Below are 18830 nucleotides of genomic sequence, written 5' to 3' on the forward strand. Positions count from 1 at the left end.
CTGTAGATCAGATTTCAGCTCACAGTTGTTTTAATCTCACCGACTTTTGAGAGCCTGAGCTCTGGAACAGGTGATTTGCTTTGCTGGGGTAGTAACAAGTTCAAACAAGCCTGGGGTTCATTATCCCTCTAGAATACACTAATTAGTGTATGCAGGAGTGTTTTTGCCTGACAGATAAAGGGTAGCATGAGGATAACCCTTGCCTTTGCAGATGATCAGCTTTGAAGACAGCGAGATTTTTGGCTGTGTGTGTTGCTCGAGTATTCTGGTCAGCAAGGTGTGCAGGGAGCCAGGCCATCTGCTCTGTAGCTATTTTGATACACACTATTTATGTTTGAAATATCCAGGTGCTTCTATCGGTCAATTTTTAGCATGTTTCACACGTTAACAATCTTGTCTGCACAAAATACGCAACCTGCCACTTCAAACTGCAAAATCTTTACAGGCAGCCACTGCAAAAAGCTGCAGCCTCTGCTTTGCTTTCGGTATGTTCCCAGAATTTTCCCATTCTTTCTCAAGTGCTTCTTGCATTTCAAGGTGACTTATGTTGTGAAGGGTATATGTGACAGAGCCCTGGCTCCCTTAGAGATGACCCTGGGCAGGGGCAGGTGCGGGCATGCCTGCAGCAGGCAGGCAGAGCCGAGGGACACAGGCACAAGGGAATACCTGAAACAGGAGATGCATTCACATCATTGGCCACTCAGAGTTCATTTCCTCAGCAAACCCTTCAGTAGCTGCAGGAGAAGCACTGCTAACTTGCACCCAGGGAGGCAATAGCTTGATCTCTTCACCCAGAGAAGCTGTGGATGCCCCATCCCTGGAAGTGTTCAATGCAGGTTGGATGGGCCTTTGAGCAAGCTGGTCTAGTGAAAGGTGTCCCTGCCCAGGAAGGACGGAACTAGGTGATCTTTAAGGTCCCTTCCAACCCAAACCATTCTATGATTCTTTGTAAACAGAATATGGCCATTTTGATCTTACATGATATGTGCAATATCTTCCCAAGAGCCAAGACCGAGAAGCCCCCCACTCCATCTTAGCCCAAAGCAGGACTGGCTTCCACAGCCCAATACTACTTTCCTGTTGCTCCATTCCTTTGAAATGGATTACTTAACATGGGAAACACTAGCAGAAGCAGCAGGTCTGATGTGCTCCCTGCAGTTGGTCTCTCAACATCAGCCACAAGCTGTGGTGCCCCCATGGGCTCCTTCTCCTCCTCTTCTGCTCAGTGACATGCAAAGAGGAGACACAACCCATCATTGCAGCTTAATGGGAGATTTAAGCAGTCCAAGGAATTGAGAACTGTGCTGCTGCAACACACAGGCTGCTTTGGCAAGTATTAATTAGCTATTGGCCATGTACCCCCACGGTCACAGAACTGGCTCCTGCTCACCCGTAGCTGTTTTTCCCATGCTAACATACTGCTCAGCACCCTGAAACATGAACTCCTGCATTTATTCCAGGAGATAGGGAATGAGAAGGATAAATAAAATCATGGAGTGAGTGTTTCCCACTCATTTATCTTTCCATCACCATGGGGTGTATGCTGCCTCCACCTGTGCTGGGATGCTGTAGGGGTGTTCTGTGTGTCCCAGAACAGTTGCCTCTTGGCCATCACTGTTTTTTAAAAGTATCTCTTCATAGTCAATTTGATTTCAGTCAAGGGTGAAATCTGCACCAGTATTTATCTGCTGGGAGCCGTTTGCTGACTGGTGCCTGGTGCTGGAGGTGTGACCAGTGCTCCCCCAGGTAACACAAGTGCTGCCATGTGGGGTACGCTCAGTGGGTCTGTGAGGGGCAAGGAGGGAGAACCCAGCTGGGAGCCACAGATGGATCAGCCCAAGTTCCCTGTCACACATACAGGAGATAGCTCAGCCTGGAAATTCAGCTCTGGAGTCATGAATGACTGAAATATTTATGAATCCCATTGCTGAGACAGAGCAGGTAAAATGCCATTTAAGAAAAAGCTATTAGAACTGGTCTGTCTGCAGGGAAATACGTTTAGTCACATCAAGTCCAGGCATTTTTCAGAGGTGGTACAGCATTTTGGCCAAAAATATTCTTGTGCCTCATATGGGGGCTGTCAGGGTGGCTGTGGGGGTCCCCTGTGAGGAGGCACACAGCTCCCTCAGTTTCTTTGACAATCTAATGGATAAGGGAGGAGCCTAACATTTTTGGTATTGTACTAATTTTCAGAGCAATGCCTGAAAATAATATTACCAAATAATTTTTCCTCTGAGAAATGTTTTATTATAGGACATTTAGACTTTAGAAAGGCAGCTATACTCCTACAAACCTAAAACCTTATTAAAGAAGGACACAATAATAAAAATGTAAGGACAGAAACTGGTATCAAAATGCAACAAATGGGATGCCTCTCTGCTTAACTATTAAAATTTCATATCAAAATGCTAAGATCTTCATACTAAGGATATATAGCATTGACAAATGATGGGCTAATCAGCACCAGATATTAATAGCAAAATACATATTATTGCTGATGTTAGAAAATTCCAAGAGGAAAAGCTCTTGAATTTAGCAAAAGGAGAGAATAAAAAGAAATTCTTAAAAAAGAATAGTTAAATCAGGGAGAGTACAAGCTAAGTAGCCCATCCATTCCCATATACAAAGACTTTTGACTCAAATCTATCTTAAAACTAGTAGACAGAGGACTAAATGTTTGTGACATGATATGGTGTAATATGAGAAGAATTTTTTCAGAAAAGGATAAAAGAGTACGTACCGGTTTTTACTCCGTAGTTCTTCATCTGTCTGTCATATTAACTGTGAAAACGGAGATATTGTCAGGAGCAGACTACAGGGAGGTGCAACGTGTGTTGATGCCACTGCCTCTTTCATCAGTACCTCAGAGTTTCAGCCAAGAATGATCCAGGGCTATAGCCTGAATTGCTCATTCAATTTGAGAGCATATAAAGATTGGAAATAATTAACCTAATCAGGTCAGGCAATTGCAACATGAATTCATGCAACAGGAGCACAAACTGTCTCCAAGTCCTGGCCATCACTGAGGCTCTGTTATGGGCAGCTCAATGGCCACAGTGAAGGAGATTTGATCAGTCATCAGGAAAAATATCAAGCATAAAACCACCCAACCCCATCAAGTCAGGGCAAACTCTGTGGGCTGGGTTTGCATCTGAACTCATCCTTGTCTCCTTGATGTGCTGGGCAGTGAAGCAGGCTGCAGAGCCACTGGTATCCAGAGTCATCCTCTCTGCCCTGTCCAGCACCTTCCCATGGGCACTATGCTGCAGCTCTGCAAAGTGCATCCCCTCCCCAGGCAAGAGCAATAGGGAAACCCCAAACCAGCAGGTGAGTGTGCCTCTTCCTTGGCCTCTGAGGCACCTGGAGAGAAAGACCTGTGCTCCCACCTCCCCAGATGCACTCACAGAGGTACCTGCCTCTCCTCCACAGCTTTGCACTTGATAATGCAAACATGCTCCCATCTTGGGTACTTTGAGAAACGGGCTATAAAGAGAAACACACTGGAAAACAGGAGGGACAGCACAGAAGATCAAGGAACATGGTTTTTTTCCAGGCTGACCTAGTTATTTAACTAACTGGCAGAGATACTCACTAATGATGAAGTGGGAAAGCAATCAGGCTGCCAGCAGTAGTCTCACAGAGGATGCTTGAGTTTGCTTAGCTATTTGTCTGAAACCCAGGTAACATCAAATACAGTCTTTCTCATCTCCTGCTCAAGCCTTTGCTATACAGTCACTGTCTCCAGTTCAAATAAACTTCCAATTTCTCAACAACTGCAAAAGGATGTGATAAGACTTGAATCCAGAGGAACACAGAGGAAACATTCAGACACATTTTCTTATATAACACAGACAAGTTTTTGTTTTCACTTTTGCTGCTGCCATACTATATTAATCCAAGAAGATATAGATGAAGAGACTTTTCTCCCCTTGTAATTCAGAGTGAAGACTACAGTCCCCAAAGGGTAACAACCAGCTCAGCTGTTCTGCATGGCAGCAAGGATGTACCTGTGAAGATCTGGCCAACTGGGTAAAGCAAACAGCAAGTCTTTCATGAAAACATGTTGACTTTTGTCAACTCTTCCACCAGCTCTGCCCTTCATGAGAAAAACTCATGAGTTACACAAATAGTACCCAAAATAAGACATAATCTTAATTCTGTTCCATTCTGTTCCCAGTCTTGTATCAGAAACTGCTCTTCCTCCAGGGGTGTGAACTCCTGAGGGTTTGAAAGCTGCAGTTCCTGTGTTCAATGGTTAAACAAGAATTTCAGTTTGTTGAAAATGCAGGAATAAACTGAAGCAAAACTTGTTTCCAACCCCCAGCATTGGATAGAAAAGTTTGGCAATGGAACCCTGCTGGTCTGGGGAAAAGTTCATGAAGTGAAAGCTAGCTGACACAAAAAAACTATCTATTTCTAATGGAGAGGCTTAGACAAACCAGCTTGAGATATTTCTGATCAACTAATAAGGGAATTTGAAAGAATGACAATAAAAAAGAGAGTGGGAGCAGGAGGTATGAAGAGCACACATCCCATCTCACCCCTTGCCACACACACGTTTCACTTTTTCCTGACTTGCCTGTATCTAAATTTTTTACAAACTTAAAAAACCCCCCAACCAACCAACCAACAAAAAAACCAAAACCAAAAAAAACCCATCCCAAACCAAAATCCCCAAAAAAAGAACTGAGAGTCAAAATAAATTTTTTCATTTTACCCAGAAAATTGTATTTTGCTGTCATTTGAAACAGGAGGACATTTAGATATTCCAGTTTGTCTTCTTTATAACTCAAACACGGCTTTCCAGCAACCCACAGAACTGGGCTGGTTAGCACAGTACTGGGCTAGTCCTACTGACCGGGGGAAAGAGGTAAAGAGGCAGGCAGGTATTAAACTGCACAATTTTAATTTTTTTTTAGAACTTGTGATACTGACCTTTAATAACAGGTGTCTGTAGAAGTGTTGTACTCCACTGTACATTAAAACAGTCTTCATAAAAGTGTTGGAAAACAGTAAGAATATGACCAATAAGGTCAGGCACAGCAATAGTTATTTTTCTTTAATAGCTATCTTCATCATTTTGCAGTGACATTTCAATATTAACATACTCTGAAAACATGCATTGTATGCAATAACTTTATTAGGGTCAAATAGATATCACAATATAGATTCATCCACCGAGTAGCCATAAATTGGTTACAACAATCATAGAAGAGACTAAGCTGTTTTAAGCTAAGATGCTTTCAACATTACAGCTCATACAATAAGATTATATACTGATACACTTTGATCTAGAAATGCAGATGATCAGTTTTGATTAGTATATTGTGCTTCAGGCTTTCATTCGTGTCAACGCATCCCATATGCCATAGTGAGGGAGGGTTGAATTTCCCAGGGAGGAATCCAAACAGGCTACAAGTCTGGCTCTGGCTATTTTAGGATGAGTTCCTCTGAGCCTGGGTTATTTGGTCAATCCAGTTACATTCTCCAGTAGCACCAAGCTAGCGCTCAGAGCAGCGACCTAACAGAGGGATATCTGACAACCTCGAAACAGCACGGACAGAAAGGTTTTCTTCTCTTATAAGAGGGCATAAAGAAATATTTATGCTTTGTAAGGTCACAACAATACGTGCGGTTTTCATGTTGCTGTATCAAGCAACAGGGCATTTTCACATGGTTTTGTATACTGATATCTGCACCTCTGTTATCTTAGTTAAATAAATACCTTTGTAAACATATAACACAGTTACTTGGTCCTTATTCTCCACAGCTCACGTTAAAAGATTCACAAAACATCCATAGAAATAGTGATTTATAGAATGAATACTTAGCTGAGTTAAATGGAATAAACATTGGTCAGGTACCATATATACTACTGAATGCCATTTCAAGGAAAAACAGTTTAGTTACAAAGCATTCAGAACTTGGGTAAGCCATATATTCAACTCTGCAAAATATATAAAAGATGCATACTTCTTTTAAACAGACATTTAACAAAATGCAATGGCAGAAGTCAAGAAGTTCCATTTACACAGTCCAGACATTTGGTAGTATGAAACTGCTTATCCATGCACTAAATTACGGATGGATGTCTCAGTTAACTGAAATAATAGTAAAATCTTCTGAAACAAAAAGGTATAACCAAAACAAATGCTCTGAAGAGTCACAGACAGGCAGTTTTGAAAATTTAGGTGCAATGTTACATGCATGGATATACAGAATAATCTGTAGAAATTATAGTAAAACACTTCCGTTTTTCACCAAAATGCAGAAGGAAATTCAATTATATTATGCATATTAAATACTACAGACTTGAGGCTACAAAATGCTTCTACCATCTTGACACATACAAAACTACCATAAAGTTATCTCTACGGTACGTACTACAACACTGACTCCAGGTCACCACCTGTGAGGAGCACATCCCCTGTATCTGGCTAGTCAGGGAAAAAAGGCCAACTCCAGCCCATCAACCACCTCCCATCTGCCACAGGAGGTGGGCTTAGACCTTCAAGAGAGATCGATCACCGTGTTGTAGTATTAATTTATGTAGAACCCTTAAAAATCTGGTGCCACTGAAACTTGAGACCTGTTAAACTCTCTACATGTGAGGGATGCAAGAGCTTGCGCTGCGTGAACCCTAAATTTGATTAGCAAAGGAGGTTGGCCCGCTCTGGCCGTAGCTCTGGGACTGGCCATATTCACCCACCTGGCCATAGGAGCCTGGCTGGTTGTAGCCACCAGCTGGCCCGTAGCTGTCTTGGTTGTAGCCACCTTGGTTGTAGCCACTGGGCTGCTTCTCCATGGTGTCCGCAGGGTGCCGCTGGCCTGAGGAATGCCAGCCCGTCTCCTTAAACACAAACCAAATGTTGCCTGCCCAGAGGATAAAGTTCAAGTAGCCAAAGACCTGGGTGGGAAGAAAAGGAGCTCATCACCAGCAGCCACAGTCTCCCAGCCCAACCTAACATTATGGACCCTGCACGGTCCTGGGAGAAGTCGAAGCTGCTCCCAGTCTGTCTTTCTCAAGGACAAGTGAAAATGTCCTCAAGTTGTGCTAGGGGAGGTTCAAAACTGATATTAGAAAAAATCCCTTCACTGAAACAGTTGTCAAACACAGAACAGGCTGTCCAGGGAAGAGGTGGGGTCACCATACCTGGAAGTAATGTAGATGTGGCACCTGGGGACATGGTTTAGTGCTGGACTTGGCAGTGCTGGGTTAATGATTAGACTTGATGATCTTAGAGATCTTTTCCAAACTAAATGATTCTATGATTCTCCCAAAATCTGATGGAAAATCTTCTCAGTTTTGGAGCAAATCCCCAAATTTACCTCCCTTAGCTAGCTGCAGCTCACAATGTGCCTGCTTTCCTCTTTGTTTCCAAAAAAAAAGTAGAGTTTTTGGGCCAAAATACTGTTTTGTTTGAAAACATAATCTAGTTTAAAGAAACTGTGGAAAGATAAAATTGAAAGAAACTAATTAAAAAGAGAGATGTTAATTGGTCATCTGGCCTGGAGGGGTTTTTTTTCTGTGTGTGTGGGTTTTTTTTAAATATTCCAAAGACCAATTTTGTGTTGCTTTTTTGAGGATTTTTAAAGGAATCTATAAGGCACAAAACCTTTTCTTCCTAAAGGAGCTCACAGACTCCTTTTCAAAAGCGTTGCAGCGAGCAAGTTAAAAGCAGAGAGGCAAATCAATGTACTTGGACAGACACTGCTTCCTCCCCATCCCCATCCCAACCCTGCACACTCATCCCGCTGCCGCTCCACGGCAGAGCTGCGGTGAGTCACAGCCTGCCTTTCCCCGCAGCAAGACTGTACTTCCAATTAAATCATGTCAGCTAACTGGTTTGCACCAGCCAATTTAGGTCAATACACGGGTAAAAGATGAAAATACATTGCAAGGTAAGGGTGAAGAGCAGCAGTCAAAGTCACTTACAACCGAAGTGTTGAGGCTTGACATAACAGGGCTGCGAACAGGCAAGCATTTGTTGGACTGCTGTTTGCAGGCAGACATCAGCAACAGCACCTCGTCAGGGTCAGTCGCAATCTTTACATCTGACAGTCCTTTAGCCCAAGCAGATGAGCTCACTAGCCACAAGAACGAGAAGACCACTGTCACAATGAAATCCTAAAAGACAAATTAGTTAGAAGCATTATACTGGTGTGTCCGTTGGGAGGAAAAAAGATATTAAAAAGCACCAGAAAACTGAAAGCTTGTGTCAGAGGGGAGAGAGAAACCAAGAGCTTGTTACTTAGTGGAAGGTTGTTTTACCATCATCACCCACAGAGCTAATTTTCAGGAGTACCTGACATGCCTAATGGGACAGGGCCCTTTGGCTGACATTTGCATCTCTGACCTTGAGGCCATATTTCCACAAACACATGGCCAGTTCCCAGGATGCTGAGCTGCCTTGAAAATGTTGCTGTTCACAGCACCTGGACAATGAATTGTAATCAATTACATAATGCACATACCTGTAAGGGAGCTGGGACCCGAGGGCTGGGCCTTGCCCTGGGTGCTCCTACAGACAGCCAAGGTGGGTTTCCAACGGGAAGTGTTTCCATCTCAGGGAGAACCTGAAACTGGCTAATCCTCAGCTACCAGATGAGGAGTTTTCTCACCAGCCACAGGTAAGGCCAAATGTCTCTGCTGCACAAGCCATGCAGCCACTAATTATCATGAGTGAGCAAATAAACAGCAAGACTTGCCAAGCAGAGACTCCTCAGCTCCTCTCTGGCCCGGTAGAGCATTTGTTCCTAATTCCCACCCATGTGAAAAGAGGGGAGAAGGTGTGGCAGTCCCTCCAGGATCGAGCACCTCTGAGCAGCTCTGCTCTGATCCACTCTGCTCACTTTCCCCTCGGAAGACTCTCAGGAGCATGCACAGGCATAAACTTCTCCTTGTCTTAGCCAGAACAAGTGGCCAAGTGACACTGTTGTTGTGTGGGTTTGGGGGGAAAGGAGGGAGGAGGTGTGATTTTTCAAGCTTTCTTGTGTCTTGCTAAAACAGAAGAGCCTTTCTGCTGTCATATTTCATCCCATCTGTCAGCCCACAACAGATGGCAGAGGTGCCAAAGTCTAACATACCACTAACTGCATCGCTGCGTCTTGATATCCCACCTCCCATGGGGCTGCTTCCCCTTCCCCCTGGCAAAGTAAAGGTGTACATGGAAGGAAGGGAAAACGCTCATTAAGAACACAGTGTTTTGGGTCGCTATCCAAAGAAAGAAATGATCCCTAGGAAACATCATTCTCATCTTCTACAAGCATACCTGACATTTGGGAAGGAGCTCTCCAGGGCACTGCAGGAATGGAGGACACGAGTCTCCATCAAGAGGGAAGAGGCACCAGTCAAAAAACCCACTGCACAAGCAAGCCATGAACAAAGGATGTCTCTGCTCACACAGATGGGATTAAATTAACTGTGCTTGGATGCTTTCCCAAAGGATACATCCTTCTCTTTTAACAATTTGTTTTCTGCAGGCCTGTATCTGCCACTGAGCTTTGAGTTCCTCTGACCTCCTTCATGCTGCCCAAATGGGCTCTCTTGAAGAGCGTGAAGCCCAGGAGCTGACAACTATCTTAACACCAAAAAAGACTCTGCATCAGCAGAGGCATACAGCCCAGAATAATTTTTCTTCTCAGGGAGATTTCCAGCAAAAGAAATTATTGTATCTCATGTGTCTTAGTGGTTACTGAATGAGAAATGGACTCCTAGAGGCAACAGCTCAATCGCAAACGTTTCCTAAAAATTCCTGCTGGTAGAAACACCAGATATCTGCTGAGCTGTGGATCATGATGGGAGATGCTCTTTATTTGCTGTGAGGCTTGACATGCTATCGACCCAGATGCCAAGCCCCCATACAGGTTCTGATTGACAAAATGGGGATACAACAGAGTTTTGGGGACTACATTTTTAAAGTGACAAGCAACCCTCTCCCAATGTCACCATACTCAGAGCCTTTGCAAGCTAAATTCAGCTCTGCAATCAGTCCACTGGCAATGCCAATAAATTAAATGCATAACAGCAGGTAGAAATTTGAATCAAACAGAGACAAACTGACTAAAACTAATGCAACACAGGAGGTTAAACTTGCTAAAAAGAGATAAGTTTTAAAAGCAAGCCAAGTTCTTCAAGCAGGTGACAACAGCAGTTCAGACCTGCTGTTGAACTCACAGACCCTGACCCCATATTGGTGAGGCCTTTGCACAACTCATGGCACAAATGACTGTATCTGCAAGAGCCCCTCACTAGCTGCTGGTAGCCCATGTCCTGGGCTGCAAGTCCTTCTAGGAACATCCCATAGCACTGTGCAGTTGAGGGCTGGTTCTACAGGCATTAAGTATTTCATGTTATTTCTCAGGACTTGTCTTCTCCACCACACCCCAAGCTCCAGCCTTCTGCTGACTTCCTCTGTTCCCCTGTGCCAGGGTGTTCACAGAAGCCTAATCCTGCCCTCTCTGCCACTAATTCCCCTATTTCAGAGCAGGTCAGAGCCTTAGAGAAAGGGTCCTTACTCCTGGGGTGCGGGGATCAGCCCTTGTATAGATGAACTCCCAAAAACTGTAAAGTCTGGCCAAGAGGGAGAGATGGCACAGTGGGACTGAGAGAGGAAACCATGCAGCCTGTTTGCCAGCCAGACAACAGCTGCTCAAGAAGACAGGACAGGAAGGCTAATGGACCACTTGGATTTCTTTAGCAGGTGCTCTCAAAAAGGCTATGTGGCTGGACTCAGGCTCTTGGAGAATTTGTTCTGCCTCCTCTGCACTAGGGAAGGAGCAAAATGTATAATTCTATGATTCTATGACTAGAGTAAACTTGCATCTTCCTATTTATTTTGAATCTTTGTGAACCTTCAGCTTTGGCTGGAACTTGAACCTCTCGTTTTCAAGTGGGTTTGGATTTCTGGCTGAACATTTTCACAGCTCTGGGTGGAACAGAGTTACAAGATAATGACATGCTGAAAATAAAAGTGAATTTCAAGCTAAGCTGTTCTGTGGCTTAATGTCTATCTGGGGAATTTCTCCTTGGTAATTAAGGCCAGAGTGCCTGCATACTAAAACAAATCTTGCATTTCAATGTTTAATATCCCTATAGCATGGGTGAGTCTTTTTTTTCCTTCGGAACAAAGTAATTTTTGTAGCTGCTCTCTTGAAGTGGTGTCTACAGATCTCTTCAGTGTGTATTGTTATACGATAGCACTACATTCCTAATTGCAAAGTTTCTCTCTCAGATCTCAGCTGAGATACTTTGCTCTGCCTACAGGTGCCTTTGGGAAGGAGGCAAAATAAGAACGTGTAGGGAAAAGCAAAAAAACCAAAATTTAAGATACAGTGAATATCCAAGGAGGGAGTTTTTAAGATCCTGAAGTATGTGCAATAACAACAACAACAACAACAAATTCTTGCTGCCTTTTTCTAGTTTCTTGAAACTTGTTATTACTGAGTTATCACTGAGTTTTCCAAAAACATCTACTTAGAACAATTTAATATATGTTTTAGAATAGAACTGTGCATGCCTTTTCTTTTCACAGTAACTGAAAGATTCCTTCTTGCTATCAAGCCAGTGGCTTTTGCAAAATGTCCCTCTTTGGAGGAGGCAGTCAGAGTCACTTAAGCCTCCTGAGCACAGTTTTGGATTCCCCAGTGTCAAGCACAACCTCACCCACACAAAAGCATCTGCAGAAGCTGCTTGTTCACTTGGAAAGGGGATGTGTTTCATCTGCTCCGAGCTGGTTGGTGGCTTCACCAGCCCCTGGAGGCTGTGACACACATGTCCCTGTGTGCACTCTGTGCCCTGCTCTGCCTCCCAGCCAAGTCTGCCAGGATGATCTTGGCCTGTTATGCCTGAAAACCAGCAAAGCCTCAGCTCTGGCCTGGCTGGGGTGTGTGTGGCATCCCTCCTCCCTTGCCAGCTCACAGCTGCTGCCTCGTAACTGGCTTCCATGTAGGGTTCCTGCTACAAAACCTCTCCATTCAAGAAAACCTCTTGTACAGTTACAGCATCTAAGGGAGCAACTCCTCAAATGCCAAAGTCCATAACCCCTCCCAGCCAGCGCCTGTCTAGTGCTGCCAACAGGTTTCATGGCCAGCCATGCAGGAGCAGAGGGACATTTCTTTACCCTAGCAGTGGCAAACCACTCAGAGGATTTGCTTTCACAGTCACAACCAACCTAAAAATTCAGGAACTACCCCAGCCAGAGCCACAGTCCCGGTCCCAGCCCGGGAAAGCGGCCAACAGCAGATTGCTGCAGGCAGCAAACACCTTCCTACAATGGCATTTTAGCTCTTTTCTGGTTTGAATGAGGTCCCACCACAGATTTTCTGCCGAATGAAGCTCTGAAAGAATTACATGCTTCTTGCAATAGTGTAGGGCCTTGCAAGCTTGCTTCTGGCAGAGAAGTGCAGGGTCCTTTGGGAGGCACCAGCATGTACAGCAAGGTCACCCTGGCTTGTGTTTCAAAAAGATGACAACAGCAGGCTGAAACAGCTCTTTGAAATGCAAAGAATTATTCAGATTCTTCCCAATTTAATTTTTTTTAACTGCAAAGTATTCAGTCTTTGTTTTCACAGACGGCTCTTTATTCTTTTTCTCTCTGTTTTCTAGAAAGCTGGAGAGAGGTGAGGAAATATAACATGTTTAATCAAAGAGATCTCCAAAGAGCAAACCAGGATGTACTTAACTCACTCAATCTGCAACATACGTAAAGAACCAAATGCCTTTCTGCTTAAGGTGATTATTCACAGGACTCCAGATGCAAAGGAAAGATCTCATCTTCTTAACATGTAAGCATCTTTATGCACCATAAGAATGAGATTATCAAGTAATCACTATAAAAATGAAATATCTCTTTTCAGGGCTATATCAGTCACCTTTCTTGGCTAAATAATTTTATGCTTCTATATTAATTGATTGGAATATTAATAAAGTGATTTACACTTACATTTATACCTGACTGCATGTGTTTTTTCATGGCCAATCTGTAACTTCCCAAAGGCAAACCTGAAGGCACATAGGGTTGTCAGAATGGGGATTTTAAATAGAGCACATATGGGGTAAAGAAACTATGGAAAAAGTAAGAAATCTGAGTGATGGGGACTACTGATACACATTGATTGTGACTATTCTTTATTTTCTGAGAGATATATGGAAGCATCCTATCCTGATGCCCTAAAACTTCAGCACAGGACTGTTGAGTTGGTTACTCTCTGCTTGCAAGCAGCTCCAAATGTACAGATATGAGGCAGAGCATCAAGACAGGTGTTAGGGGAGGCAGTCCCATGGTGCAGCTCATCTCTGCTCTCATCATGAACCAGCAATGCCCCCCCCAGGCACATGGTGTTATGTGAGTGGGAACCAGCTTAGGTCGGTGTGAGAGATTGGGATATAAAGAAAATTGGTGGGATTTTGTACATCCCATTCATTAAAATCTAAGTCACCATCTCCAATTAATTTCTTTAGAACGTTTCTGGCTCTTGAGCACTTATCAGTCATTTGAGAAGCTGCCTTGCACTTGTAGTAACCACCGAGGCGAGTCCCCAGCTGTACCACGTGCATTATGAGGGAGTTTGCAACAGAATTAAAATCACAGCTGTGCTTTGTAGACCTCAGAAACACATTGCACATATCTATTAGGTATTTAACCCCTGGTAACCTGCTTCTTGCTCCTTTAGAAACTGGGAATCCAAGGTCCTCTCTAGGGCTCATCTATCTGTACAAACCCCCCTACATGACCTCTCACAGAGCCAGTGAGGGAAGCAGAGGGTGCACATGGCAAGGGCTTGCTGCTGCCAGCCCCAAGGGATGGGGAAACTCCCACCTCCATCACAGATGAGCAACACAACCAAGGCCCTGTGAGACCAGAAGGAAGATTTTTTTATCCCCAGAACCTGACAGGCAAAGTTAGCAACAGAAATGGCTCACTGCATAGTGAATAAAACAGGCTGGTGCCATTCAAACAGGCAGAGAAGGAGTTAACTGCTTCTCCCACTGGAAGTATTTCCTTGCCATGATGTCTCACTTCACACTGAACACTAAAGTATTTTTCCACAGTTAAAGTGATACTTTGCTGATATATCAGCACGTGCAGTTCTTTTCCCTGTATCTGTATAAACAAGGTAAACTTGAAACATTTGTGACTGAAATTTTCCCTGCAAGTTTCTCATGACTTAGTGGTCATTAAATTCCTTATAATCTTATTTTTGCACCCAGTCAGGCTGCTGCAATTTGCTAATACATTGATAGTGCTCTGACTGCCTGTGCAAGGGCTTTTGAAAAAATATTTAAAGATTTCAAATGAAAGGGTTTTTTTTTCCTCTCTCCATTTTTTCTCTCATACTCGTTTTTCAAATCCCAAAAATTCTTTAGAAGGAAAGGCAGCTCTGAGAGGCTGCTGCTTAAAGGCAGATGTCATCCCAGACTGAGGAAATATCAAGCCAAGAGGAAGTACAAGGCTTAAAGCAGGAATGGTTTTAACTATGAAATTGTAATCAGGCACTGGAGTAGAAGCAAGGATGGATGAAACTATCATCTTCTAACTCTTCACTAAGAGGCAAAACACTGCTAGTCTGGAAACAGTGCCTGATGCACAGATTCTGCCTGGTGATGAAAGGGAACAAGGGCTGCCCTGCCTCCTGCACCAACACGTGCTGGGGACTGGCTGCTGGACTCAGGAGTGCACGAAGCACCACGGATTTCTGCAGCACTTTTCTTTGGAAGGAAAAATCTCAGGGATGAGACATACTCACACATCTGATCTGATACACGTCAGTTCTGTGCAGCATCTGCCTGGAGCTGGAGGATACATCGCCTGCCTCCTTCGCACAACGCGTGACATCCCTTAGGTGAGCACTGCAGCTGTAAGGAACTGGTTTTCACTCCTAGTTCTCCTTGACCCCTGAATTCCTTTTAGCTACAGCTGCCAGCTTTTTCTCTGCCTGGGGCTCTTCATTTTGCCTACAACTCTGCTGCACAGAGGGACTCACACCCTGTCCCCAGTCAGGCTGTGGTGCTGCAATCAGTGCACTGGGCAGTCTCCAGGGAGACCAGCAAGGATCTGCTCCAGGCAAAAAAGGTTCTTTTTTCTAAAAATACCAAATACAAAAGATCTGGCAGTGCAAAGGAGATGCTGGAGTGTGTGGCTGGAGCTGATGGGACTCCCCTCCTGTCAGGCATAAGCTGACAATAACCCTCAGCCACTTCCCAACACCACTGACCGGCAGGAAATGCTCTTGCTGTAGAACAAACTCAGAAGCATCTTTATATTCTGAACAAATAAGATCATTTAGGCTTGGTTTAAAGACTGGAAAATTGCAAACAGAGGCTTTGGTAACAGACAGTGGTTAAATTTAACCTGTAGATTGAATTATAACCCACTATGCAGAACAAATCAAATCAATGCGAGGTTAACGCTGTAGCGGATTGTGCCGTGCATCCTGTGACAATCATCACTGCAGCAGCTGTTTTGGGAAAGTTCTGGACACAGGGAGATGGCCACACTGTGATCTGACATATAGTAGTGTTTGTCTTTCCTTTTCTTATTGTGACAGAGGATAATGCTGCTGGTCAAAAGAAAGAATTATCTGCTGCAAGAAAATTAAGATGGCAGAACTCTGCAACTTACTCTTTGATGGGACAGTTTGAAATGAGATATTACTTGATGCCAACTGAATCAAGCAGAAGCAAGGCACTTTATTTATTTACTCTTTCGGTAGGGATCCCTTCATCTTGCCTCTTCTCCCCCTTCTCTGTGAAGGTTTTCCCACCTTTCCTCACCATTTTCTAGGAGAGGAAAGGTCCCAACAACCCCCAAATGAAGAGGATTAATTTCCTTTGATATGAAAGCAGAATTTTTTTGTAACAATTCATCAGTTCTGAATTATGCAAACTTCAAGAAAATAGCTCCTTGCAGCAGGAAAATCTTTCACTCAAAACCCCATGATGCTAAGTCTACCTTCCTACAGTTTAATCTTTTGCTGACTGTTACTGTAGTTATTTCCTTTAATAGGTTCAGCTTTCCTGCACGGGTGATTTATTTTTCTTCCTGTTATACTTTTCTGATATTCTTTATTGGTGGCTTTTAGTTACTTAAGGCACAACTCTCAGCCAAGTGTCTGGTTTCTGTTAGTCATAAGCTTCAGATTTTTCTGAAATCCAGGACTAATTCTTTCCTGATACTGGTCCATGATAAACTCCCCACATTCCTTTGGAATCACTCTCTTCACATCAAGACTTCAAGGAAGTATTTTCTCTCCCTTAGTGTAACCTTGTCCTTGCAGTCATGGGGGAGAGGGCTGTCCATGGAAGAGAGATTGTGAGGCAATCCACAGATGAAGAGACCTGACCCAACTTCAGAGCAGGTGAGGGTCAACACACAGCCCTCAGCAGCCCAGCAAAACATGGGGTGTACCGTGGGGCACGATACACTGACAGGTAACAGACACCTGGAACAAAACAGCCTTCACTGGCTTTACTGTCTCAACCTATGAGAAAATAAATGCACAGCAGCACTTGCTTTTTATCACAAGCCTTCAGGAATCAGTAAAAGAAAAAATTAAGGCACGAACAGCCACAGCTTGATGGGTGCAGATGATGATAACTGGAAGGCTCATAAACCAGCACAGAGACACAAACATGCTGGGAGCTCAGTGTCATACTGGAAAAACAGCCACATAATTCTCCAAAGCAAAATAATTTGACTGAACCCAGTAGTAATTAGCAATAAGCAATCTCTCTAGCTAGGCTTTGATCAGGGCATGTTTTCATCTGTCTGCCAGGACATGCCCAAGATCTACTCTTTCCTTTTTTCCCCACCAATGAAACTCCGCTCTCAGAGCCATAGGGCTCAGACCCTGATCCTGCAATCACTCAGATACACGTTCATTATTTGTCTGAACATCATCACTGCAGGCAGTGGGAGATAAGAGGGAATTGCATAAGTACATACAGGATTAGGACTAAACTCCATCTGCATATAGACTCTGTTACCCTTTGTGTTAAAATTGTAAGTCACCATTAAGATGAAAAAAAAAAGCAGATGAATGCAGAGATGCTTTGGGCATTGGGCCACCTGGGTCTCCCAGTCCACGCCACAGCCTCAACCACCAAAAAAGCAAGAGGTAAGACCTATGCCCGAAAACACTGCAAATGCACACTTACAATTAGAGGCCCTCTGTTGTTTTCACGGTACTTGTTCTGGAAGAAGATATAAACCACAGTGGCAGCCAGTGAGTAGAGGAAGGCGAAGACTGCAATGGTGACGAAGAACTCCGCCGAAGACGAGAAGTCCCCTATCAAGGCGAGTGTTTCTTTGCGCTTGCCTTCACAAGTGGGAGCCTCGAAATTTACTTGATGCAACCTGGAAAACAACCCAAAGAGCAGCAGGTGAAGTATAGAAAATAGAAACTGTCATCTGAATAAAGATAAATACGTTTGCTCTGTCTCCATCTCATTCCTGATGCGCTTCGACCCCCGTGAATAACTGGCCCTCTAAGTAGCCTTGTGGGCCGCGCTCATTCAGAGCTGCTCGTACACGTGAGGTTACACGTGAGTGTCGAGGTGAGACTGAGCACCTGAACATATCTTTTAATCAGTCCCAGAGAAAAGTTGATGTTCCAGTGGTTTGGTACAACCCTCCCCGTCCTCTCTGGGGTTTTGCCATGGCAACAACTGAAAAAGGATAAAATGAGAAACAATTTGATTCTCGAATTCTTACAGTTAAGGCAGCAGAAAACAGGTCTAATCCTCTGCACTAAGCCCATGAGATGCCCATGTTTGCATGTTCACGGATTCCTTGTGTAAAATTGCCTAGTACAGAGCTACCTGTGGCTGTTAGCCCATAGGGCTAAGCCATACAGTGCTTCTACATTAAAGGCTTTTAAAATCAAGCTGCAGCAAAAATATATAACTTAGATCAAAGAAAAGGTCTGCATGCCCTCGTTTAAGCAAGGTAAGCCCTAATCTTGTACTCATGTACTGATTTGCAATCAGTGACCAAGCTAATAGATTTGTGGTTCTGTACAAATGCTTCTGCTAGAGTCTTATTTTGCTTCAATAATTTTAATTTCTGATTCAGAAGAGGAAAGAAGATCCACAGAAGATGCATTTTGGCAGGTCCTAGTGGATGGCCCAGATTAACATCAGTGGGGACGAGGGACCCGATAAAGGATCACACTTTTCCAAGGGGATGAAATCAGCAGCAATTACAGAACTGATGATCTGGTGCTGAGAAAGGATTAGGCCTTTGGGGAGACATTCCTCTGCTCAATGGCAATTAATGTGTGCAACAGCAAGCCAATGGTGGCAGCAGCCATGAATATACACCTAAATAAAAAGCTAGGTCCCCAGAGGAAAACAAAATACCCACAGCAGAAATAACAGAAGATGGATTAATGGACATTGGAGGATTGCATGACTTTTTGCTTTTGCTGGTCCAAACTAAATGTACCCAAACATGTAGGCAGAACTTTTTCATCAGCAGCTGATACATAATGCCTGTTATTTGCCTCAGGCATTTACTTCTCTGAGCTTCTGTCATTGTTGTAGTGGTGGGATGAAAACAAGAAACAAGTTTGCCCAGATTGTGGAGATGAGCAGTGGCTGAGCTGCATTCCCTGTGCAAACCCAGCAAAGCCTGATGAAAGCTGAACACATCAGAGAGACCCGAATGCTCATGATCAGTTTCCTGACTTGTTTTCTAAGCTTCCTGGCATCACTGCATACACACTTTCTGTCAGGGCTTATTGTTCGTTTTAAAAATTCGGGGAAAAAAGGGAAAGGAAGATTTCCTACTGCTTGTCATGCCAATTTTGCAGCCTAGAGAGAAAGTGGC

General features: G+C 43.8%; 1 protein-coding gene across 2 annotated transcripts in view; it reads right to left on the reverse strand.

Annotated features, from left to right (window-relative positions):
- Nucleotides 1–5120: 5120 nt before the first annotated feature.
- The window catches only part of SYNPR (synaptoporin), a 103184-nt gene continuing 89474 nt past the window's right edge, over nt 5121–18830 (reverse strand). For both annotated transcript variants that reach the window (XM_018068403.2, XM_008925707.2), the window contains 3 exons: nt 17159–17357; nt 7937–8128; nt 5121–6907 (listed from right to left, as the gene is read on the reverse strand). In XM_018068403.2, coding sequence (XP_017923892.1) covers nt 6641–6907; nt 7937–8128; nt 17159–17357 — 658 coding nt within the window. In that variant the 3' untranslated portion in view covers nt 5121–6640. The remainder of the gene's footprint in view (nt 6908–7936; nt 8129–17158; nt 17358–18830) is intronic.

This window comes from Manacus vitellinus, unplaced genomic scaffold (genome assembly GCF_001715985.3).
Source record: "Manacus vitellinus isolate BGI_N305 unplaced genomic scaffold, ASM171598v3 scaffold_14_pilon, whole genome shotgun sequence".
Lineage (NCBI taxonomy): Eukaryota > Metazoa > Chordata > Aves > Passeriformes > Pipridae > Manacus > Manacus vitellinus.